At 38.7% G+C, this 27,049-nt stretch overlaps 1 protein-coding gene across 1 annotated transcript; it reads right to left on the reverse strand.

The window, feature by feature from the left end:
• Positions 1-1,688: 1,688 nt before the first annotated feature.
• LOC113412657 (guanylate cyclase soluble subunit beta-2-like) lies at positions 1,689-25,353 on the reverse strand. Its single transcript, XM_087952303.1, has 15 exons — positions 25,285-25,353; positions 24,478-24,551; positions 23,100-23,194; positions 21,773-21,933; positions 20,555-20,651; positions 18,415-18,602; positions 17,153-17,246; positions 16,177-16,328; positions 15,326-15,542; positions 8,094-8,414; positions 7,169-7,317; positions 5,724-5,870; positions 4,720-4,874; positions 4,356-4,516; positions 1,689-1,807 (listed from the first exon to the last, which is right to left on the reverse strand). Exons 1-15 carry the CDS (start codon positions 25,351-25,353, stop codon positions 1,689-1,691), a joined length of 2,199 nt encoding a protein of 732 aa, XP_087808429.1.
• Between the last annotated feature and the right edge of the window lie 1,696 nt (positions 25,354-27,049).

Consider the following 27,049-nt stretch of genomic DNA (forward strand, 5'->3'; position numbering starts at 1 on the left):
TGGACTTTCGACCGGGTGGTTCAATTGATGACCACATTACTAGCAATCAAGTCTTTGTGGAGTTGCAGGGAGTGCATTCCCTTGTACTTTGTGGAATGAAACCCAAAGCGTAGTGTTGCCTTATTCAACATAGGTTGATTTTTTTTTCCTGGGGAAGGGGATTCTATGTTTTCTTCAGGCGGGTGGGGATTACTGTTGGCGGGACAGCACCTGGTATATCCATTTCCAGAATGGAATTTCATCTTTATCATCTTTGCCTCCTTTTAAATTTTATAAACAGTTTTATGTTTTAATATTTTATTTGTACACTGCCAAAGTCCTTCTACGAGGGAGATGGGCGATTTCAAAATTTGATGCATAAACAAGCAAATAAATAAAATGCAGTTCCCTACTATGGATATCAAAGGATAAATGATACCAAGCATGCAGATTTCCTCTCAGGAAATGTGAAATGAACACTGTGATATCAAGTTATTCTTACAATCCCTAGTCAGGGAATAGGATTAGCCAAGGTTCAGGGCAAATTGTGAATCAGTTACAGAAAGAGCTGAGAATTATTTGTTTCAATAGCTGTTTAAACAAGATATCTGGTGTGAATAAATGGCTTTAGTCCAGTGGCTGTGTCCTGAAGGAGGGATTTCCAAAATCTGTTTACATATATTTCCAAAATTTCCATTCTATCCCCAGAATTGGAAATAGTTAGCAATTTCTCAGGATCACCAAAGAGAAAGACTTTTCTGTTCTCTGAAGTAGATAAACAGTAAGATCAGATTTCCTTCCTCATTACATTACTTACAATAGAGTATAACCTTCCTCTCCCAACAGTCACCACATTGTTATGGCTTCCCAGCAACAGAATAAGGTAATAACAGTATTAGCAGGCTCTTGATTTCTCCCACCTTTGCAGCTGCATGTATGCTGAAAAGCAAGAAAATATGAAGCTTCCCATTATATGAACCACTTTTTAAAAATATGTATTGTTTATCATAAAAAGTAAAATAGAAAACAAAAACAAAGCAAAACAAAAACATACATTCAACACTAGCAACAACAAAAAGAAAAAAATTGTGTGTGTGTGTGTGTGTGTATGAAGAAAAAGCAATCAATGGGTTAAGCTAAACATTACACTAAATCTTCAAACCCCTCTGTTAACCATCTGTTATTGTATTTAGTGTGTAGAAAGTCCACAAATGGTTCCCAATCTCTTATAAAGCTGCCTAGTCCATTAACTCTAATCAAAGCAGTTAATTTCGCCATCTCTGGTAATTCAGTCAATTTCAAAATCCATTGTTCAATAGTCAGCATCCCTTTTTCTTTCCAGTGTTTAGCAAGTATAATCCTCACAGCTGTTACCATGTGAAGGAATAGTGCCCCCAATTGTTTTTCAATTGGCTTGCCCATCATAGCCAAAAGAAAAGCTTCATTTTCATTAATATCTGTATCTTAAATATTTCTGCATTGTCATCGTTAAGTTAATCCAGTATGTTTTCACATAGTTGCAAGACCAACACATGTGATAAAATTAACCTGGATTTTGACTACATTTTCAGCACTTATTAGAAGATTTATTACATTTTTGCTAATCACCTAGGATCAAATACTAATTATATAAACCACTGTTGACTCTGAGTAAGGTGAGAAAATTACAAAAACTCACTGAAAGCCCACAGTGTGATGGCTGAACTTTTCTAAAAGAGAATGCAAAATGCTGAAGGTGTGCGGTTGTCACCAAGATGTTTTGAAAGCAATGATTCTTTTTCCTCTTGCGATTGTTCTCCATGACAACTTTCAGCTTCTAATAGGTTATCTGGGGGGCAGAGGGAGAACAAAGGTGTGAGAAAAACAATTTGGAATATTCCCATTAAAGTTTGAGCTATGGCCAGAACCAGTTTGTGAGCCATTCTGTGGATCACCCCTGCTAATCCTTTGTCAGTTTTCATAGGTGAGAATTGCTATTTTCATAAACAATAGTAGTAAAGTTCATGTAACTGCTTGACCAAGTTCAGATCTTTCTTCTTAAACTTGCAGGTGTGTGCACCTAGGCGAAAAAAGCAAGTTACAAAACTCAAATATGCAAACAACCCAACAGTTATGTCCATGTTATTCTTTATGCCAATAGAAAAGAATGGTTCTTTCTTCTCCTTAATAATTAATTGTAGAATATAGAATTTTAAGAAGTAGGGAGTCCCCTGAAATTGAAGTGGTTTGTAACTTTCATAGGCTCTTAGAAATTCTTAGAAATAATTTTCTTATGATAACCATGATTTAAGTGTTGCTGGACGGCTTGTTTCTACTTTCCCACCATTATTTTGACAGTCTCCCAATGAGATGAGTTAGATTGAGAGAGGGGAGGTTCATTCAAGTGCAGTCAACCTCCAGGTTCTAAATGTTCTCATTCCTAGATTAATGCTGCTACAGATATAACCCTGGAAAACACTGCATGTTCTTTGTGGTTCCTTCTCCAAACTATGGAACTACGATAAGCAGCAGCAGGCCTAAAATGACTAAAGCAGACAGATGCACAATGTAAAAATCATAGGGAATCTGATCAAAAGGTACCACCATATCATCAACAAAGATTACCTATACCTAAATCCTCCCATCTGCATATATTGAGCCTACTATACATGTTTTCATGAGATACCAGTGAAGAATTCTGAGAATTCTGTCATCAAATCTGAGGGATTACTTTATCTAGTTGGTCCCAGAACAGTGGTGGGATTCAAAAAAATTTACTACCGGTTGGTGGGCGTGACAGGGGAAGGATACTGTAAAATCTCCATTCCCACCCCACTACAGGGGGAAGGTTATTGAAAAATCCCCATTCCCTCCCCACCCCACTAACCTGCTTTCCAGCTCCGTTCTCCTGTATAGGGCAACAAAAGAAGACCCAGCCTATCAGCTGGGACTCGGGAGGCAGAGAACAGATGGGGTGGGGCCAGTCAGAAGTGGTATTCCGAGCTACTCAAAATTTCTGCTACTGGTTCTCCAGAACTAGTCAGAACCTGCTTAATATCACCTCTGTCCCAGAAATAAAGTTTTTAAAGGTGTAATAATTATACATAATATACATATATAATAAATGGAGGCCTTCCAACAAGTCAGTTTTTGCCAATCTCATCCCTCTCTCACTATTAAGTAAATTGTTTGCCATGTGGATTAGCAATAGAATTTAAGACTTGTATGCCGCTTCACAGTGTTTTATATCCCTTTCTAATGGGTTTACAGAGTCAGCCTATTGCCCCCAATCATCTGGCTCCTCATTTTACTGACCTTGGAAGGATGGAAGGCTGAGTCAACCTTGAGCCATTCAGAATCAAACTCCTGGCAGTTGGCAGAGTCAGCCTGCCACATTGCATTCTAACCACTGGGCCACCACGGATTAGTTCATATCTCTGTGCTATATGTTTGTAATGACACTGGATGGCATCAGAAGCAAACAGAACGGCTACCAGGGCCAGGAACAGAACAGGTAAAGATAGATAAAAGAAAGGATGAAATGAGACTTGACAGATTTTCTTCAAAACTGTAATCATATTTGATTTAATTTCTTAAAGGTTGAGGTGGAAACCTCTCGAAGTACATACAGTCCTGTCAGTGTACTGTAAATGACCCTCCAATTTTCTGACATGAAATTGTAGAGTTATGAGACAGGACTGGCTTTTCAGAATATCAGTGGTAGCTGAGTCTCGGGATTACAGTGAAATACATTACTTTTCCTAAATTGGTATCCTCCAACTATGTTGGCACTATTGCTGCAGTATTCCTATTGCTCATACTGGCTAAGAAGTCTGACAGTCGAAATTTAAAATACCATTAAAACTGGTTGAGGAAGACACTCATCATAAGGACATCTCTGATGTATGTGTGCAGGTAGACCTCAACTTACGACCACAGTTCAGCCCAAAATTTATGTTGCTAAGTGAGAAATTTGTTAAGTGAATTTTGTCCCATTTTCTGACCTTTTTTTTTGCCACCTTTGCTAAGTGAATCACTTGCAGTTGTTACATTGTTAAGTGAATCTGCCTTCCTCATCGACTTTGCTTGTCAGAAGGTCGCAAAAGGTGATCACATGACTCCAGGACAAGGCAACCATCATAAATATGAGTCAGTTGGCAAGCATCCAAATGCAGATCACATGACCACGGGGATGCTGCAACAGTCATAAGTATGAAAAATGGTCATATAAGTCACTTTTTTCAGTGCCATTGTCATTTCAAACAGTCACTAAGTGAACTGTTGTAAGTTGAGGACTACCTGTACTCACACCCACACACCCATGCATACACCCACCCACCCACACATACATACCCACACTCATACACAATTATATATATAGACAGTATATTACATACCATTGCTACAAACATTCCTAAAAGTCTCTTCAACCCGTCCCATTATTTCATCCTCAGTAGCACTGAGATTTTGTTTCAGAAAATAGGTTGTCATTTTCCCTTTGCCTTTCACCTCTATGGCTCCCCTTTCCACTGTCTCAAACACTTGAGGAGGAAGTGCTCTGTGCAGTGCAAGAAACAACAACATGTAGAGTTAATGACTTATTGCTAATTGGCCATACCTGGCTAGCACCGCACAAAGTTATCCATGAATAAACCATATTTTGGCTTAGCACAATATGCAAAGCAGATTATGAGATTTAATTCCGGCACAATCAAGATCCCGTCTGATGGATTTGGTATTTCATTGCAAGCCCTTACTTACTTGAATGTTGTGGAGCTGATATGGATTTTGTCTGGCAATCCATGGCTTTCCATCCTGGAAGCTGTATTGACGGTATCACCAAATAAACAGTATCTGGGCATTTTCTCCCCAACTACACCAGCTAGCACTGGTCCAGTGTGTATCCCAATTCTAATCTGTTGAGAGAAACACAATATGGAAACCACAAGGTGGAAGAGGTTCTTATAGAGATATATTCCCTTAGTGGGTTCTGGAAGAAACCCAAATTATACTTTTAACAATTTTTTTGGTGTTTCTTATCATTTATCATGAGGAACATTCCAGAGATCCATTTATACAAATAATCTTTCCCTTGTAATTGTTCCACCTGGGCCCTCATTTGGAGCTGGGATTGATTTTGTGTTTTAAGTTTTGTTATATATTGTTTATAATTTGGGGCTTGATTAATATCTTCTTACCTTTTTTATGTATCTTAGCCACCTTAGAAGGAGTTTATCATTAAAAATACCACAGGAACATTTCAAATAAATATTTTAAATATTTTTGAGGAAATGAAAAGCTTGACTTGCTTATATTTAGTGATTTCAGTTGGTGTAACAGACATTGGCTTGGCAGTTATTTATTTATTTATTGGGCGTAGTTTCTGTTCAAATTTAGAAAAAATAAAAATAAAATCCTCACTCAGCAGGATCCCAATTTTAAAAAAATATCTATAGGAGGGAAGGGGAACTGAGGAATAAAAAAAAAAATCCAGAGACTTATTCCTTATATGATATACATCAACATTTAGCAGATAGCCATGTAAAGGGAGACCATTTGGGGAAAGGAAGAACACAACAATTGGTCACCGCTAATCATATTGTTTTAATATTCTCTCTCTCTCTCTCTCTCTCTCTCTCTCTCCCTCCCTCTCTCCCTCCCTCCCTCCCTCCCTCCCTCCTTCTCTCTCTCTCTCTCTCTCTCTCTCCTACAAGTGAGATGGCTTGATCTCTTTCTTATGTTTAAGTCTTTAAACTATGACTTACCTGTATAGGTCTAGTGGTAATAGGATTCATAACTTCTCTTGCAGCAATTCTCATGCCAAGGGCAAAATTAGCCACCCTTTCACCATGATTGGCAACTGGGACTGGGACTCCTCCTACAACCATGTAGGCATCACCAATGGTTTCTACCTGTAAAGCAAGATGCATAGTAATGTACGCATGGAAACCACTTGTCTAGGCTTGCGTGCTGGTACTCTCCAGATGTTTGGTCTGCAATTCTTACATTCCACTGCTAATTGGAGTTAAGGGGAACTAAACTTCCAAAAATTCTGTAAATGAACATAACAAGCATATCTCCTTATTTATTTAATTTATTTGCTGTCTATCTCACCGTGGGACTAATCTTGGCCCCTTACTCCTAGTTCTTTCATTTTTCTTGGGGAATCACTTACTACAATGCTTTCTTTAAAAAAAAAATCTTTTATTTATTAATAATTTTTAATGAAAAAAAGGACAAATGAACAAGTGAAAAAAGCAAACATGGGGAAAATTGATGCAAAAATATAATATTCAGTAAGCGGATTACTTAGATTGTACAGTTAGTGCTCAATATATTGTTGATGAGAAATTAACTATAAAAGCTCAAGTACATTAAAATATGACAAAGGATTTGAGTTTCTGAACCCAGTGCCAAAATGCTGACTAATGCAGCTACAAAGGTGTATCTCATTTACCGCTAAGCAAACAGTGGTAAAGACATTGGATTGCCCTGGCTAATTAATAAAAATACATTATATACTGTCATTATCTATGTCTTTCCCAATCTGTTACTCTCCAGACACATGCAATTGCAGTAACATTAATAGCAATAGCAATTGCACTTATATACCGCTTCTCAGTGTTTTACAGTCCTCTCTAAGCGGTTTACAGTGTCAGCATATTGCCCTCCAAAATCTGGGTCCTCGTTTTATCAACCTCCGAAGGATGGAAGGCTGAGTCAAGCTTGAGCCAGGCAGGATCAAGCTTCAGGCTGTGGGGCAGAGTTTGCCTGCTATTCTGCATTCTAACTGCACTGAGCCACCACGGCTCTTTTAATAGCCAATTTAAAAACTCTTGCAAACATTTGTTAAAATCAACTTGTTCAATTCAAACTAAAAAAAATCTCGTTAAACAGTTGGTATGGCCAATTGCTGGAAATTCTGGGAGTTCCAGTCCAAATGTATTTGCGAGGTACCAGGCTGTGGGGATGGCTGTGAGAGCAGATTGATCTCTTTTCAGGAAGGGAAAAAGGGAGGGAAAGGTTGCAAGCCAGAAAATTGCTAAATTATACTAAGCAATATCTAGTCTAGAAGTTGGTATAGGAAGCTCGTGGTTTTCAGGATTCATTCTCCCTTCTTGCTGCCAATCTAAAATTATCCATCCATTCATCATATGCCCTTGGGCTACAAAAGACAGCAGCAAATGCTATAAATGTCAGCCATACTTACTTTATAAACTCCGTGGATGTTAGTCAGACGATCAAACTTGGAATACATTAGATTAAGCATGTTCACAATCTGAATAGGTTCACAGACAGAACAGATGTTTGTGAAAGTCACTACATCACTAAAAAGTATTGTGCAGCAGCTAAAATCTCCTGGGGAACAAATGAAAAGGAAAAAAAAATAGAACAGTCAGTTTTCAGAAGCAATGGTTTCTCTGTTTTTGGTTTTTAATATGGCAAGGATAAAATACTCAAGCCAAAAGTCCAACAATGCTTAATGGAAAATGACCTTTAACTATTGTTGCCACTTGTCTGAATCCTACTAAAAGCTGGAAAACAAATTGCAGCATATGTGACCTCTCACTTGATTAATATATAAGGTGTGTATATTGATGGATGGGCTCCAGTGGATTAGATGTTAGGCTTGATTGAAATAAATTGATGAACAAAGAAACAAATTCCTGTGTCATTTCAAAACACACATGAGGCTGAAAGCCTTTCCACTATACCTTCTAAAATCTAGTTTACAACGAAGTTTAGAAACGCTCACAATTGGCCTAAAAATGTAAGTAATAGTATGCAAATCCCTAGGCAACAGAATTATTTTGAAAAAGTAAGTCCACCCTTTTGAAGCAGTAAGGTGCATGTCAAATTATCATGTTTCCTAAAATTATGAGACTGCACATAGTTGAGTTTTGTACTTACCTGAAAAGTAAACATTATGGAAAATATCTGTGTCCTAAATACAGTATATGTCCTGCTTTCTTTTGGTTCCCTGGAAACCAGACCTCTATGCAAAGCAAGTCCATACACACAGAATCTTAGCTTAGAAGGGAGTGTTTCCAAATATTCGATTGAATTCCTCCCCCTTCCTGTTTTACGACATGCCATTTTCTATTTGATAATCAAACATAATAAAATTGCCATACCTGCATCAACCTTTTCGCCTTCCTTCAGCAGATTAGCCACGTGTTTTGGTAACATGGCATAGAGTAAAGTTTCTGATTTCTTCTTTTCTATCTCTAGGTTCTTAGAGAGAATCCTGAGCTCTTCCTTTTTTCTCTCAAGTTGGTTTGATAGCTCTATCTCTGCCAGCCGCTGCTGGTTGAAGAGAATGAGGTCTCTTGTTGGGTCATGTTGGGCGATGTCAGAAAGGTGCATCCCTTGTTCTTTTAACTCATCCAAACTGCGGAGCTTTGGTGAGCACAAGTAGATCATGCTACGGTTGCAATCCATCCAGATCATTTGTCCTTTTTCCAATAAATACATTATACAATGCTTTCCATTAGGCTTAATTGATGAATTAGCTGAATATTATCTAGATAACTGTCAGTAAACTGAATGTGAAGATTATAGATTCTGTGGCAGAGGTGGTATTCAGCAGGTTCTGACCAGTTCTGGAGAACCGGTAGCTGAAATGTTGAGTAGTTCAGAGAACCAGCAAATACCACCTCTGACTGGAGATTTTTACAGTATCCTTTCCTAGCCACGCCCACCAAGCCACGCCCACAGAACCGGTAGAAAAAAAATTGAATCCCACCACTGTTCTGTGGGTCTAATGCAATGGTGGCTAACCTTTTTGGGCTCCTGTGCTGATAATTGCGCGCGCACCCAGAAGGCAATGTGCACCCAGAAGGCAATGTACATAGGTCCCCCCACCCTCCTGCGCATGCATGCATGACCCCCCACATGCAACACATATCTCTGTGCATGCGCAAGCAACCCCATGCATGCTGCGCATCTCTGCGCATGCATGTGTCTCCCACCTCCCGTGCATGTGTGCCAGATACCCAACAATCAGCTGGTGGGTGCGCGGCGCGCACGCATGTGCAGTAAACCTGCTTTGGGCGAGGCTTGCGTGCCGGCAGTAATGGCTCTGCCTGTCACTTCCGGCAAGCGTGCCATAGGTTCACCATCACAGGTCTAATGTCTAAATTTCATAGGTTTTGCAAATGCTTCAATACCTTCTTTTATTTTGGGTTTAGAATTTAGGATCTAGAATCTTTCATTCCTGTGCAAGGTTTTGAAAGAATTAAAGGCAACAGATTGATCAAGATCACTCAGTACAATAACATAAAGATGGGCAGCTTCTTACAAGTTATTGTAATTTTCAGGTCTTTCCCTGTTTGATATCTCCAAAATTGCCCTACAATTGTGCTATCAGAATTTAGTGGTAAACATCTGAATTAGGATAGCATTATTCACTCCCAATTTAGGTAGAAAAATGAAAGGAACTCGGCTGACTTTTTTTGCAAGTTCTATTACAGGGATTGTTAAGAACTTTATATGTAAAAGAAAAAGTAGAGACAAGATCAAGAATAAGAAGGTGCTAAATGAATGTGGATTGGATACAGAAATGAATGATCAACATGAAGGAATTAATTTACTTTAATGAAAAGAAGGACTTGGGGAGACAGGATTGCAGCATTCCAATATCTCAGGGGCTGCCACAAAGAAGAGGGAGTCAAGCTATTCTTCAAAGCACCTCAGGGCAGGATAAGAAGCAACAGTTGTAAATTAATCAAGGGCAGAAGCAACCTAGAACTAAGGAGGAATTTCCTGACAGTTAGAACAATTAATCAGTGAAACAAATTGCCTCCAAAAGTTGCGAATGCTCCAACACTGGAAGTTTTTAAAAAGATGTTGGATAACCATTTGTCTGAAGTGGTGTAGGGTTTCCTGCCTAAGCAGCGGGTTGGACTAGAAGACCTCCAAGGTCCCTTCCAACTCTGTTATTCTATTCTATTCTAATTTTGCTGCGCATAAAGGCAGGACATGGAGGGAGATTTCAGATTTTGTATGTGTGACAGACAAGAGAGATGGAGGAAACTTGCATGTTCCAGTTACTGATCCTATTCATAAATGATTCCTAACATTGTTTTTATTTTACTCTGTTTGGTCTGTAGTGATAAAGTTCAGTCCCTCTCTTATTCCCATCACACTCGGCAACTCATCTCTTGTGGGGCAGATGGCAGAATCGTTGTCTGGAATTTCTATAAAATATTTTATTAATGGTTTAATTGATTTATTGTTTTAATTGATTAGTGTGATTAGAGTGTTTAGTGCAAATAGTGTGATTACTGACTAGTTTAAAAGATCAAGATTCATGTAATTTAATTGAATAGTAAAATCAATGATTTAGTGAATTTAAATGAACAGTGTAATTAATGATTAGTGTAATTAATTGATTAGTGATTAGAGTAATTAATTGATTAGGCTGATTGTTGCTCAGGAATATTATCTGACTAGAGAGATTACTGCAATTGATTGTTTGATGTGATATTGGCTATATAGATTACCCAAAATTGTTCCTTTAATTAATTCAATCAACGTACTATCTTAACAAACCTACCATGCCAAAAAGAAAATCCAACGCCAAACCACAACCTAAAGAGAAGATAATCCCCACCAATGAACCACAAGACTCCTGCACATGCCTTAAATGCTACAAAAATCTAAAGGATAATGAAAACTCCATCAAATGTTCTCTATGTAAAAATACGCTCATCATGACTGCTTGGGATTACCTGAGCAAATGATTCAATACCTAGAATCATCCAATGAGTTTCCATATCTCTGCAAATCATGCAGACCCAAACTGGATCTGTCTAAAAGAGTTGATACCATTGAAACCATTGAAACATCCCTTAACACCATAGTAGCATCCCTGGACGCCGTAAAAGAAAGAATATCCAACCTTGAAAAAAAAGACACAACGCAAAAACCTGAACATCCAATAGCTACAAACCACATCTCTACCCAACAACCACAACCCAATCCAAAACCCAATCCACAAATAAACACAACCCAGACAAATATTGATATCCCAATCCTCATCAGAGAAGCCGTTGAGCGTGAACGGAAACGTCCAAACGCCATCTTATTTGGTCTAGAGGACATCAATGACAATGATGACATCACAACTGTCCGAAACATCATCAGTGATTATCAAGCATCAACCATCTCCGCTGATGAAATACTTGACATTTCCGCATTGGCCGAGAGCTCAAAAACAGAGACGGCTCTGTGGCCCCACGCTTGTGCAGGGTCATTTGCAAAAATGAATCAAGCAAACGTAAATTCATTTACACTATAAATTCACTCGCCAAAACCAACACCAACCATAAGAACCTCCGTGTCGCCCTGACCTAACCATACAGCAACGTGCCCGCTCCCGTACTCCGCACTGAACTCAAAAACGTCTAGACAATGGAGAGAAGGACCTGTACATTGACTACCATGCTGACTGTATCAAAAGTAAGCCACACAACCCGCAACTCAGCTTTAACCCTCAACCACAACCCTACCTCAACCGATCCACCATCACCCAAGACTAGGCATGCACGCCCCTAACTACCTCAATTCCAACTACTACTGGCCTTAAATGCAAACTACTCAATGCAAGAAGCCTCGTGAATAAAATATCTGAATTTTTCCTCCTACTAAATATGGCTAAATTCGACATTATATTTGTCTGTGAAACATGGCTCAATGCATCTCTCCCTGACTCCATTACCACAGTAAGGGACTATCATGTTTACCGATCAGATCATGAAATTCGAGAGGAGGTGGTGTTGCTATCTTCTATAAAAAGTCCTTACATCTAAAAAATATCCAAGTTACCCAGGAGCTTGCTCTTCCTGAGACCATCATCTGTGAACTATCCTTAAATATCACAATTCGATTCTTACTATGTTACAGAGCACCTGATTATGACATCGAACATGTAAACAAGCTAAATACATTACTAACATGGGCTGCATCCTGCCCATACCCTTTTATCTTTCTTGGTGATTTCAATCTACCTCATATTGACTGGACCCTAAATGAATGTACAACTGAAATCATACACACAACCTTCTACAATGCTATTACAAATCTGGGACTGGAACAACTAGTAACCAACAACACTAGACTAAACAACTGCCTCGATCTCATCTTCTGCAATAGTTTGAATTTAATTTACGGAATACAAACTAAAGAACCCTTTTCCAGCAGTGACCACAATATGATTGACTTTTGTCTCAACATACGCCCACACAAAAATCACCACAATGATGTAATCCCCAATTGTAACTTCAAAAAGGCAACTATGATCTTATAGACAACGATCTCTCATCCCTTGATTGGCAATCTCTATTCACTGGATGCAATACTGTTGAAGACCATTACAACATATTTTTACTTGAAGTCAAAAGAGTCATCAAACTATATGTACCAACAACAACTCCCAAAACAAAACAAAAAGCAGATTACCCATAACAATAAGGAAACTTCAATCCAAAAAGAGATCACTCTGGCGGAAAAACAAATCTGGTCACGTTGCCAATTTCAAAAGCCGATACAAAAATTTATGCCACCAGATAAAGACCGAATGCATCAATTATCACATTAAACAAGAGGAAAACCTTCTAAGCACCAATTCCACCCGTGCTTTTTACAATTTTGTAAACAACAAACTAAAAGACTCAAGGTCTATCCCACCCTTGATAGGACCTGATGGTAAAGACTGCAACGATGACACCACTAAAGCCAACATCTTTAACACATTCTTCAGCTCAGTATTTGTAAACAGCAATGGATCATGCCCAGTATTTCCTAGCCGTACAACAGATAACAACAATGATCTAATACATATCGATTTTACAGAAGACAATGTTGAAAAAGCACTACGCAATCTAAAACCATCTCTATCTATTGGACCTGATGGAATATGTGCCTACTTCTTAAAAAAAGCTATCCACTGCCATAGCCAAACCTCTAAGCATAATCTTTGAAAAATCTTTCAGGACCAGCTCCTTGCCTAACCTATGGTCACAAGCCACAGTCATCCCCATCTTCAAAAAGGAGACCCAAGCCTAGTTGAAAATTACAGACCAATCTCCTTATGCTGCGTCACCTGTAAAGTCATGGAATCAATTATTAACCAATCCATCATTCTCCACTTAGAGACAAACAACCTACTCTCCAATAAACAATTTGGTTTCAGAAAAAACTATCCTGTAATCTGCAACTCTTACACTGCAAAAACATATGGACGACACAACTCGACCAGGGCAAAGCAATAGACGCAATCTACATAGACTTCTGTAAAGCCTTTGATTCAGTGGTACATGACAAACTACTCCTAAAAATAAAATCCTATGGTATCTCTGGACAACTGAATAACTGGATAGAAGCATTCCTGGCAAACAGACAACAAATGGTCAAAATTGGGAGCATCCTATCAAATTCTGTACCTGTCAATAGTGGTGTCCCCAAGGCAGTGTTCTAGGACCAACTCTCTTCATACTCTACATAAATGACCTTTGTGATCATATTAAGAGCAATTGCGTTCTTTTCGCTGATGATGTAAAGCTGTTCAATACCACAGACAATACTGCTACCCTACAAAAAGATCTTGACTATGCATCAGAATGGTCAAACAAATGGCAACTTCAAATCTCAACAAATAAATGCTCTGTCTTACATATTGGCAAAAAAAATCAGAAAATAAAATACAAGCTGAATAGTCAAGATCTTGTTGATGACCCAAGCTCTGTAAAGGACCTTGGAATACTCACCTCTAATGATCTAAGTGCTAGAGCCCACTGCAACTACATAGCCAAAAAGGCATTAAGAGTTGTTAACCTAATCCTACGTAGCTTTTTCTCTGGTAATATCACACTACTAACCAGAGCATACAAAACATTTGCTAGACCAATACTCAATACAGTTCATCAGTCTGGAACCCACATTACGTATCTGATATTAGCACAATTGAGAAAGTCCAGAAATATTTCACAAGAAGAGTTCTTCACTCCTCTACTCGTTGTAGAATACCTTATGCCACCAGACTTGAAATTCTAAAACTAGAAAACCTTGAATTACGCCGTCTTCGGTCTGATTTAAGCATGGTATATAAAATCATACATTGCAATGTCCTACCTGTCAATGAATACTTCAGCTTCAACCATAACAACACAAGAGCACACAATAGATACAAACTCAAAGTTAACCGCACCAAACTTGATTGCAGGAAATACGACTTCAGCAATAGAGTGGTCAATGTCTGGAATACTCTACCCGACTCTGTAGTTTCTTCCCAAACCCCAAAAACTTTAACCTTAGACTGTCTACTATTGACCTCACCCCTTTCCTAAGAGGTCTGTAGGGGGCGGCATATAGCGCACCAACGTGCCTACCGTCCCTGTCCTATTGTTTCTCTTATTCTTCTTTTATTTTTCTTATATGTACCCATTTCATGTATTCACAACTATGTATACACTTATACTTATTATCTTGTAAACAATTGGCAAATCAAATAAATAAATAAAAATAAATAAATATGGATGTTGAGAGGCAAGAGGTATCCAGTCAGTTCTTCCTCTTTCTCTGATCAGGGAAGTTATCACTTACATAATCTTCAAAAGATGCATCAAAAAGCCATTTAAGCCAAAGGTGACTGCCTGAAAACTCAATATAATAACATTGTGTTTTCCTGTTGGGGGCTGCTTCACTACTGTCACCTCAGCCTGGTACCCTTCAGATGTTGTGAATGCTCCAACACTGGAAGTTTCTAAGAAGAGATTGGGCAACGATTTGTCAGAAATGGTATAGGGTTTCCTGTCTGAGTGGGGGTTGGACTAGAAGACCTCCAAGGTCCCTTCCAACTCTGTTTATTCTGTTAAGTACAGTAAGGTGGTTTTTTATCATATAAAATAATTGAATCAAACTGTAAAATAAATTATTTTATTTAGGGAAGGGTGGATGGATCAAGAGTAAAGGAAAATCTGAGAAAGGTCATGACATTGAGATGTCTCAAGAACAAAAGACTACTATGTTGGGTATGGACGTGGTGGAAGCCAGCTTGCTTTGTAAACAGAGAGAGATATGAGGATTACAATGAATGTGAGTAATATAGATTTTCTTTGCTAATCCAATGGCGTTCACTTCTCTATTATTTCTTACTACTTTTGTGCATTCAGCATAACATTGCTTGTCCCAAAAGGAAATATCATAATAGGTAGGTAGGCCTTTGCTATTTCATTGAAAGATTAAATTAATCCTTTACTGTGCTACCTGACTATTAGAAAATGGACTGTGGTAATTTTATTCCTCCTTCTATTGTTCTTAAATGTTTAATATTTTTAAATTTCAGAAATTCACAGAAGCTTTGTACCTCTGAGTTTCAGCGCAGGCCGTTTCTTCAATGAATTGGGCATAATTTCTCTCCTTATCTTGAGAACAAACTGGCTGTTGATAAACTTTTTCATGCTGGAAATAGCGAACATGACTTGTGGATGAATAATAGAAAAATACTCATCTAATCTGGTTCCACTGATTTGCAACCCAGGTATACATTTCTGAATGTTTACACCAGCCTGTTTGATTTTCAGCTGAGGAGAGAACCGAAAGGTAATTTCAATAACTAAAAATGACTTTTAAACCCTCTTCAGAAACAACAGGTAACAAAACATTACTTCAAAATTAAAGTGGAGCCACCTGAAATATGTTTTTCATATCACAGTAAAACTGGGTTTAAGACTGGACTCCGGAGGGTGGGGGGGGCAGAAACCACACAGCACTCATTAACTAACAATTCCAGCCTCCTTTTTAATGGTTGTAGGCATCTTCTATAATGCTGGATTAGCATACCACTTAAAATAACTATATGAGTTCTCACTTTTCTGATAAAAGGAAATGGTAAATAAAGCGATACATAAAGCCTTTGACTCTTACGATATCTTATCTATTTTAAAAGAAAACTTGCTCCCAAACAATGCCTCTAGTAACATCCCCATATCACTGTCTCACCCTGCAGACCATGATAGTATTTTTTTCCAAATCTAATCCTCACCTGCACGACTGCCCTGCCTTGGCTTTATTTTTATTTTTTTTACTAATTTTAATTATTTATGTACTCCTGTTGCAGAAAGTGTTTGTCCAATAGAAATGATTCAGCATGCCCACAACAGCCCCACCTCTAGCTAAATGGTTAAGTCCAAAGAATCCATCCCAAGGTTTCCTTACTGTTTCATCGAACACGAGGTGGAAAGGAAATGCATGGCAGAAGGTTCTCTCATCCATCCAAAGCCTCTCAGGGAACAACGGTTCAAAGGTACGTAAAAGGTTTCCTGTAGAAACGAAACAGATTTTTTTTCCTGGCTTCTCCCACCTGATCCCTCAGCCAGCATGACTATCAGAAGACATCAGTTTGGGAAGGTCTGGAGGACAATTTCTGGATTAATTTCCACTTTACACTCGCTTATCTTTCTCTTCGGTATTCAAGTGAAATATCATTTTGCCGAAGAACTGCAGTGAGATCGGTGTGGTACAAGACCTCTATTTTACAAAATGGAGCACCAGTGGTGCTCCCTTTGGCGTGGAAGGTTAGTTCTTTGAATTAGTATTTTTCTCAACCATTCAATCAGAAATTCCTTAATTATCACTCCATATTTGATAATTTTCCCTAGAAGAAGACTGGCATCAGTAATTCCTATGGTTCCTAACCTCCCCTTACTTGGATCACTATTATTTTAGTTTCAATGGAGGAAGACAAAAGCAAGAAAACATGAACTGGAGCTAGACCTTGAAACAGCTGAGTTTTCTACAAAAATACACTGTATGGCTTTGGACATCTTCAGAAATAGGATAACAATGTTGTTTTTTAAATAGTGCTATTCTCGAGAATTCAGATTCCCAAATATCTAAAATCATACGATCAGGGCGTAGTCCTTTGTATGACATAAAAACTCAACCTTTACTACCGTCTATTTTTATGGAGACATTTGCTGTTACATAGAGCAAATCAAGGAGTTATGTACAGTACAATAAAAACGGAGGATGTGTTCTACAGAAAAGAATGCCTACTGCTCTTGCCCTGTTAATCAGCCACATGATCTCATTTGGTCTCTTTCTATAACGCTCCATATAGTCAACAAGCTCAAGGACTTTTGCTTGCATTCTTGAGATCCAGATATCATCCATCACCTATTTACTAACTTACCTGCCTTAGAATTGACTGCCTGTCTCAAAACATCACAAGAGACTTCCTGTTCAGCCGTTTTTCCTCTTCCTTTTTGAAAAACCGCATCTTGTTCCTGAAAAAAAAACCAGTACATTAAGTCATCTCTAAAAGAGGCTTTGTATGACATGTGAGCACAACTCATAATTTAAAAATAGCAATAGCACTAGCACTTATATACTGTTTCAGAGTGTTTTACAGCCCTTGCTAAGAGGTTTACAAAGTCAACTTATTGCCCTCAACAATCTGGGTCCTCATTTTACCAACCTCAGAAGGATGGAAGGCTGAGTCAACCTTGAGCCTGGTGGAATTCAAACTGCCAAATTGCAGTCAGCTGGCAGTCAGCAGATGTAGCCCGCAGTACCGCATTCTAATCACTGCGTCACCACAGCTCTTGATACTCCTATTTCCTTCACTCTGTATCAACTCCTCTGCTCTTTCTACAGAAACATCACCTCTTTGCCCTCCTTTTTTTTTTTTGTTTACAAAATTTCATTGAATAAACATTAAAAACATTGAACACAGTATTACTTTTCTGGCAGTTATTTTGCCATACATACTACAACATGAAACAACATACAACGGTTGATCTCCTATTTATCTTATACTGTTAAGTTGGTGCTATTAACATATTGACATATTCATTTCCATTTATATTCATACTTACAGCATAATTTCCTTTCACATTCTTTTTCTATAACTATTTTATCCACTATATTTTGTTATATTTAATCTAAATGTCTTCCACCTTTAATCCTATATAGTATCGGACATTTTGTTCTGACCACTTTTTCTCGATTCCAACCACTTGTACATTTTGTTCCAGGCTTCATAGTATTCTGTCTCATCCTTATCTTTAATCTCTAATGTTAGTCTGTCCATCTCTGCACAGATATATTTTTTTTTATTTCACTTTCGGTGGGGATATTTCCAATCTTCCAAATTGGGGCATAAACTAATCTTGCAGTAGTTATGACATGTATCATTAAATATATCATTGCTTTACTATATTTTTCTTCTACAATTCCCCATAGGAACACTTCTGGTCTAAACTTTATTTTTTGGCCAAGCATCTCTTCCAACCATACCTTTATCTGCCACCAAAATTCTTGTGCTTTTGTACATGACCACCACATGTGATAGTATGTCCCTAGCATTGTGTTACATTTCCAGCATTGCGGTGACACATTTTTACTCATTTTTGCCAATCTTATTGGGGGAAAGGTGCTGCCTATAGAACATACCTCTTTGCCCTCCTGAGACCCATCTTCACATGTAGAAATTGCTTCCTTCTTCACTATTTCATTTGTCTGTAAAATAAAAAACACCACATGCTCCTTCTTCCCAGTGCGCTCCTCTTCTACATTTTGTTCAAGGATTTCCAGGGACACTTCACAGTCAAAGAAATCTCTGGCTACAGCTTCAATAATCCCTATGTAAGAAAAAAGAAACCACCTATTATATGGCAATATGTAGATCCCTTCCAAAGTGGCTCAGCTCTTAAGGAACTTAATGAAAAGCAAGTTTCTTATCCCCTTCTTTCAATAACAGCCACACATAGCTTTTAAAAACTTTTCAAGTTTAGAGTGATTTTCTCCCCCATCACTGTTCTTCCAAAGCTCTTCTTCATTGCTCAGGAAAGTTATTCAAACCTCTTAACAAACTTTGCAGTGAAGTGCAAAACAGAAGAAAGAAATGGGAAACGTATTTTCTTTATATTAATCTTTCTAGGGATATGGGAAGAATTTCTAGCTGTGTAAGATAGAAGTCCACTAAACTGGAAACCCAGCTTATAATAATAGTTTTAATTATAACACATATTTTAAAAAACTAACTAACTAACTAAACATCCTGGAGCTTTTTTCTTAGACCCAGCACCAAGGTTGCTGATCAGATAACTGGCAGATGTGACTTAATCTGATTTCAGTTTTGCTCTGTAAATATCTGTACATCCCAGTCTGCATCTGAACATTTTCTTTGGTGCTTGCATTTGATCCCCCCTCTCAATAATTGTAAATAAGAAGCTAACAAACTATAAAGTATAATAGAGACCTCAGCCTTATCGAAAGACCTTATTGGAAAATAAAAAATAGTAGATGACTTGACTCAAGTGCTTTGTTAGGAAGCATGTCTTCCTGTTTAATAAAAAGAAAGGATAAAGAAAACAGAAATGAAGTAGAAGCTGGCTGAAATTCTTGCTACTTCTCCCATATGTGTTCATTGGTCTAAAGGTTTGGAGATATTTCATAAGGAGAGTTCTCCACTCCTCTACTCATTGCAGAATACTTTATGCCACCAGACTTGAAATTCTAGACCTAGAAAACCTAGAACTACTCTGCCTTCGGTCCAATCTAAGTATAGTATATAAAATCATACATTGCAATGTCCTACCTGTCAATGAATACTTCAGCTTCAACCATAACAACACAAGAGCACACAATAGATACAAACTCAAGGTTAACCGCACCAAACTTGATTGCAGGAAATACGACTTCAGCAACAGAGTGGTCAATGTCTGGAATACTCTACCTGACTCTGTGGTTTCTTCCCCAAACCCCAAAAACTTTAACCTTAGACTGTCTACTATTGACCTCACTCCTTTCCCAAGAGGTCTGTAGGGGGCGTGCATAAGCGCACCATTGTGCCTACCGTCCCTGTCCTATTGTTTCTTTTTATTTCTCTTATATGTATCCATTTCCTGTATTAATAATTATGTTTATACTTATACCTGTTATCTTATAATTGCTTGACAAATAAATAAACAAACAAACAAATAAATAAATAATTAGATTCCTGGCTCAGACTATTGTTTAATAATTATCTTTCTTTCTCCGATCTGGTGTCATCCAGATGTGTTAGATTACAACTTCCATCCCAATCTGTTCTGATCTTTGATGATGGCCTTTGTGGTCCAACAGATTTCAAGACCTCCCCCTTTTTGACTATCTCAGCAGCTTCCTTCTATGCAAGTCAAGGTCACCTCGAGCTTTGTAAAGTGCTCCTTTCTCTGTTCTAAGCAACAATTGGGCAGACACTTTGCCTTTGTTACTTCATTTTAATTGTATACCCTAAGACAAACAGATGCATCTTAAAAAGTATTGATTGGAATGAATGATAATATTTGCACCAAATTATATTCTAAAATGTTTTTAAAATCGATGGCACAAATTGAGGCCTTTTATACAAGACTTGAAATAGAGGGGAGGGGTGGAACAGTTATGTCAAAGCCACAGAGGTCATTGAGGTAAGCAAAGAAATCTCATTCAACCCACCCACCCTGGCACAAGTAGTCAATTCCAATGCTTGGTATACTTACGGAAAAGTTCCCACTCAATTCGAGTGTTATATAAGATATATTCCATTGTGAAACGGGTGACCTCGTACCTGGAACGATGTGACACAAGCCTTTCCTGTCTGAATAATAGTGGAGGAGCACTCTCTCATCTTTCCTTTCCACTCGAAATGATGGTGCATTCATTTCCTAGGCAGGACAAAACAGCCAAGAGTCTATTCTAATACCCACCAGCATTATAAATGCAATTTTTTTTATCTTTGTTGCACAATTGGCCTTCCATTCAATATACAATCAAAAAGCCAACCTAGAGCAATAGGTAAGGAATGCAAATGGAAGAATTTGCATTTCTTCCTTATTGTGTTGGTTAATAAGAGTTTGCCAATTTGTATTCTGAGATTTGTTCATAGTATTGGAAACATTGGAGAAGGTCTCATGTTTCAATAACAGAATTAAACTCTTGATTCATAACACCTTGAACCTGTTCAGGTTATATGCAATTTTATTCCAATTTTCCTTTCACAATGAGTTGTATGCAAGAACTCTCTCCGTCTGTTCATTCTCTCATCCTTTTTCTTAAACATACCCACTGCTAAAGCATATTAGTGATGTAAAAACATATTTGTCATAGTCAAGAATGGCCATGGCATATATTGAAAGGTAATTTAAAATAGTTCAAAGGCAGGAAAAAAACATTTTTCATGTAAATGAACTTTCTATCCCTTGGCAACAATTGCATCATTTCAGTATAAACGCAAGACAATTCCATACATTATAATTATAATGAAAAGCAATAGCTCAGCCTTCTTCTGATTATAACTCCCCAAATTCCTGGAAAACATGCCTGCCTGCTAAGAATTCTAAGTGTTTTGGTCATCTATTACATTTCACCTCCTACAGGTAACTCTAAGAAAGCAAGGCTCTCACAGATTCACACTAAGTCTATTGCAATAAGAAAGAGGGCAGGTTACAAAATTTTGGAAAACAGAAATGTGTATCTTATCAGTGAGTTTATTATAACAGGACCAACCTATCACCTTTGAGCTTCTACCTAGTTTTGGTTTAATGGGGAAGATGCTAGTCACTTGTTTGATATCACAAAACTGTCTATCTCGACTTGTTCTGCAACAGTTTGAAATGAATCTATTGTCATATCAAAATACAAAAATATGTATATTCTCTCTCTCTCTCTGTTTTTCTCTCTCTGTTTTTCTCTGTGTGTGTGTCTCTGTCTCTCTCTCTCTCACACACACACAAACACACACAAACATTAAGCTGTTTCAGTTGTGTCTCCCCAGAAGAAAATGTACCTGGTAAGACAAAGCAAGATAGCTATGTAAGGAGTCAAGATTCTCAATAAATTCCATCAAATTTCCTCCTAGTGTCCGTAGCATTTTATCATATCCTGATGTTTTGCAGAAATTAAAAAAGTATTGCCCAAAAAGCTTCAACACTGCTTCCTCTGGCATTTCTGCATGGAAAAAAAAAGCTGATTTGGGAATAATGGCATATATACCTGGGCACAGCAGAAAGTATGTGCCTTTTCTCATGAACATGCTTTGCCTTGTCTTTCCATGATATCTTCCTTCATGCTGCCACAATTGCAAGACTTCATTCAGTTTCTCCATCCATGAAATTTATCTGCAACATAGGTGCATGACTAGCTTAAGAAATGGTTTACATTTACAATTTGAACTTCAAATTGAAATTCAGTTTGATCATATCATCTTTGAATTTAATAGTTGCATTGAAACTTTACATAGCCTAGCAGGCACCTCTATTAAGACAATTGAGCCTGTCAGTTGGGCACAAAACAAAAAGAATAATCCAGAAACGTATCATATGTTAATCAACATGACAAACAAATGTTGCAAGCAGTAAACCACGGACTACCCATAATTTCAAATTGTAATATAGTATTTGAAAACAAATCATAATTTATCCACTAGCCCTTTTCTCATTTGTTACTAATATGAAAAGGAAGGAACCACATTACAGTTTAGTGTGATATGAGAGCAGCACAAACTGTAATCTAAGCTTCTTAAATGAATTTGTTTAACAGCATTGAACTCAATCAATTAATTTATTAAGTTATTCAAAATGAATAACTGAAACAGAAGAGAAAATATTTTAAAATGTAGCTACAATACAGATTGAAAAAGGATATTTTAAAAAATGAAAATAATTACTAAAATCTGTAAAAAAAGGAAGTAATATCTTTGTTATGGTCAATGACCAGAACAATATGCAATTATATAAGGCAATTAGAGCAAAATGAATTAAACTGTAGAAATAAAATAAGGCATTATGTGAAATCTAAAAGACACAAAACTAATTTGCTATGTTGCTAGAGCTGTTAGACAAATGATTACAAATGTGCTAATGTAGAAAATAAAGCAGGGTTAAAATACTTTAATTCTATTTCAATCATTATTACAGTTTTGAAGAGATAATTGTAAGGAGATGTGCAAGAGTAGATAAGTATAAATTTATTCAGGATGACTGACTAGAGTATTGCTTAACATTATACAGCCTTAAAAAGATGACAGTTTGAGAATTCTTCCTATCACATCCGTAAGTGGGAATAATACTACCTCTAGGCAAACAGCAAAGTAAAACATGTAATTATCTCAGTACTTAGCATGTTGCAGGCTTCTTTGAGCAACTTCACAGTCAGAGAATCATCATACACTGTATATGTCATAAAGGTGTCTTCAGTTCCAACCTGAGTTCTGTGACAATACCAAAGAAAAGTTCTAATAGGAAATGAAATACGGAACACAATTTGCCACCTGGTTTGCCATATTTGGGTAAAGCAACACATTTTACACACATTTAGAGTGCAAGATTCAACTGGCTCAAACTAGTTTACAGATAGTTTTCAACTTACAATGGTTCACTTATTGATCCTTACAACGGCGCTGAAAAAAGCGACTTATGACCATTTTTCACACTTACAACCTTTGCAGCATCACCCTGGTCATGTGATCAGAATTTGGATGCTTGGCAACTGGTTCATCCTTATGACTGTTGCTGTGTCCCAGGGTCATGTGATCAGCTTTTGCAACCTTCTGACAAGCAAAGTCAATGGGGAAGCCAGATTCAATTAACAACCATGTTACTAACTTAACAACTGCAGTGATTCACTTAACAACTGTGGCAAGAGAGGTCATAAAATGGGGCAAACTCATTTAGCCAATGTCTCACTTAACAACCAACATTTTGGGTTCAATTGTGGTTGTAAGTCCAAAAGCATTGCTATGCCCTGCTAGGTTTTTGGAATCTAGTGAGGGGATCACAAAGTCAGCTGAAACATTCAAAGAAACTTGTAGCGATAAATAATAAATGGGTTGTGGCAGAAATGTTCATCGTGTCAGGTTAAGAAGGTTATTGGAGAGCATGATGGATGACTCTTGGAGATGGATGTGTCCCATTGGAGAAGTCACATCCAGTGGGTGGGGAGAAGACCAGGGTCAAGGGGGAAATGTATGATGTAATTTAGTATGGGCTAGCTGTCAGGGCTCCAACAAATCCACCCTCATTCAAATCAAAAGTCTCTAGCTGCATCTCAGGGAAAAGAAAATTGATTTATTAGAAAGGCCATGTTGGCATTTAGCTGGGTGCAGCCAACACTAAATCACACCATACATTTCCCCTTGACCTTGGTCTTCCCCCACCCCTGGATGTGACTTCTCCAATGGGACACATCCATCTCCAAGAGTCATCCATCATGCTCTCCAATACCCTTCTTACGCTCCGACAACTTTGGGCTGTCGGGGTGATTATCTAGGCATTTAAGGAATGCCTTGTTTTCCCCCACTCCCTTTTTCTGGCAGCTAAAAAAGACCAAAGGAGTATCTTCTTAGCTGACACATGGCTTATACCCCGCTCTTAACCTGAAGCACAGACTCTTATAGCCTGAATACCCCCAACCCATCCTCCGGAATACAGATATCTCCTTGGTTCCATGGTCTTGCTTTATCAGTGATAATGCTGTGAAGGTATAAATATTTACCTGAGCTTTTCCCATGTTTCTTCACCAAATTTCTCTACTAGGAGGGACTTCAGGCAGGAGTTGATAAATCCATACTGGGGGGGGAGGGGAGAACAGAGGGGGAGGGAGAGGGAAGGAGGGAGGGAGATAGAGACAGACAGAGACAGAGACAGAGAGAAGGAGGGAAGAGAAATTCTTGTGAATGTCCTGTGTAAATATAACATTCCATATGCATACTTTCCAGTAAACTTTGCTGAGTATTAGTATTATGTGATAAAGAGCTGCCCCTTCCCCCTGCCATTGCTTAATTGTACAAATTATCTTGCTATCTTTGCAGCCATGTGCCATTACATAAAGATAAGACTTGGAAAGAAGACTTACCATGGCACCTTTACAGTATGTCACACTAGGCAGGACTGGTCTTCTTTCTTGGTGCAGGTGACTTACTCTCTTTCTAAAAGCTTGGAGACCCAGCGTTTAAATACCAGGTGACTGTAGATAAGGAGGGCCCATAGGGAAGGCTGTGTTGACTTCTACCTGTTAAATTTCAGTAGAGACTCTGAATGGCCATGGTTGGGGAAACTGAACTAATTGAATTCCCTGGAGTATTGAAGCATATTTTGAAATCAAAATATGTTTACCTTGTTTAGTTTTCCTCTTCTTATTCACAATAATTCAGCACAGAAATCACCGAACATTTCATAATAACAGAGTGGAATTGTGCAAGACCTGCTAATGGATAAAGGGTTGTGTTTGTTCTTGTAAAATCAATATGCACATTTTAACCTTTTTCAGAGTCAACTTAAGCTTTCCTTTCTGTTCATTCACCCTCACGGTCTCCCTTTCGGGCTCCCTATAGTTCAGTCCCAGAGAGTCTGCTGCAGCAGAGAGCAACATAGTTCTTCACACTGAAGCCAACTGGACTGGTATTTTGGTGGTGTGGCATTCTTCATCATATCTGGGGACGCAGCACAATCATAGTTCTGACCTCTGGGTAGATCATGATCAGAGGATCATGATCTGCCAACCCTAATTTTCCCCTCTGTTAATCTTTTCCCTTTGTCATTTCCTACCTTTCCTTGCATGTTCTCTTTCAGAAAATGTCGAGCGGAAAGAACAATTTTATTTAGTGCCTTTTTTCCATATCGAAACAATGGATGGAAACTAATCAAGGAGTGTGAATCAACCTGGAATTAAGGAGAAACTTCCTAACAGTGAGAACAATTGCCTGAATAGTGGAACAGCTTGCCTTCAGAAGTTGTGGCTGCTTTATCACTGGAGGTTCTATATCAGTGGTGGCTAACCTTTTTGGGCTCTTGTGCCAAAAATTGTAAGCGTGCCAGTGCGCCCGCACTTGTGTGCCAGCACCCAGAATGCAATGCACACCCCCACGCCCCCTGCGCATGCATGCGCAATTCCCCTCCCCCCATCCCCTTACCTGCACTGCACCTCACAGCTGATGTTTTGGCTGGTTTGTGGCCTTTTTCGGCCTCCAAGAAGCTTGGAAAAAGCCTCTGCAGGGCCTTTCAGGCCAAATTATAGGCCCATTTCATCACTTCCGGTATTACAGGAAGTGACGAAACGGGCCTATAATTCGGCCTGAAAGGCCTTACAGAGGCTTTTTCCAAGCCTCTGGAAGGCCGAAAAAGGCCTCAAACCAACTGGAAAAAAAATGAGCTGTGAGGCATGGGCATGCGCAGTGAGGTAAGTTTGCCTGCGGCTCACGTGCCAGCACAAATGCCTCTGCGTGCCACTTGTGGCACGCATACCATAGGTTCACCTTTATTTTTCTATATTATTATTTGGAAGAGACTTGGACAGCCACTTGTCTGAAATGGTGTAGGGCAGTGATGCCAAACCTATTTGTCGTTGCGTGCCAAATGTGCATGCGTCTGCACCCATAATGCAATGCATGCACGACACCTCCCGCCCCCAGTGCATGTGCGTGTGAGACCCCCACGTGCATCTCCCGTGCATGCCCTACCCCTCGGACATGTGTGGCAGATACCCAACAATCAGTTGGCTGGCGGGAGGCACGCACGCATGCACAGTGCATCTGTTCAGGGCAATGGCTCACATGCTGGCCCGAAATGGCTCTGCGTGCCACTTCTGGCACACGCGCCATAGGTTCGCCATCACGGATATAGGGTCTCCTGGTTGAACAGAGGGCTGGACTAGAAGACCTCCAAGCTCCCTTCCGACTCTATTCTATTCTAGAGATCTCAGCAAATTCTAGGGCGCAGCTTTATAGCTTCCATCAGATTTCCTATCTCTTCAGGTATTCACTGCCCTAGGTTTTGAGAGAAGTGAAAGAATTGAAGTTATGGTCCTCCTTTACTACCTGCCAAGCTACAACAACCCCCCACCACAATAAGCTGGTATGCTATGCAAAGCAAAACATCAGTCTCCAGTGTAATCATCATTTCCAATAGATAGTCTTGACCCTATATCTGGACCCTACATGGAACAGATCAGCTGGATAGGTTGCAGGCTGGTGTTTCAGAATGATACCCACCAGTTTAGAGAAAGAAAAAAGTTAAGGAGATGCAGCAGGGGACATCTTGCAGGAATGGGGAGCAAGTCAGAGAGGTGA

The sequence above is a fragment of the Notechis scutatus genome, chromosome 1 (assembly GCF_049901735.1).
Source record: "Notechis scutatus isolate UNSWTSFEM ecotype Mainland chromosome 1, rNotScu1.2, whole genome shotgun sequence".
Taxonomy (NCBI): Eukaryota; Metazoa; Chordata; class Lepidosauria; order Squamata; family Elapidae; genus Notechis; species Notechis scutatus.

Coding starts and splice junctions, on each gene's coding strand:
- LOC113412657 (XM_087952303.1), bottom strand. CDS start 25,353: ATGTTGCTCTCTGCTGCAGCAGACTCTCTGGGACTGAACTATAGGGAG. Junction 5,871..7,168: donor ACATCCACGGAGTTTATAAA/GTAAGTATGGCT, acceptor CTTGCTTTACAG/GTAGAAACCATTGGTGATGC. Junction 4,517..4,719: donor ATCAGCTCCACAACATTCAA/GTAAGTAAGGGC, acceptor TGCACTGCACAG/AGCACTTCCTCCTCAAGTGT.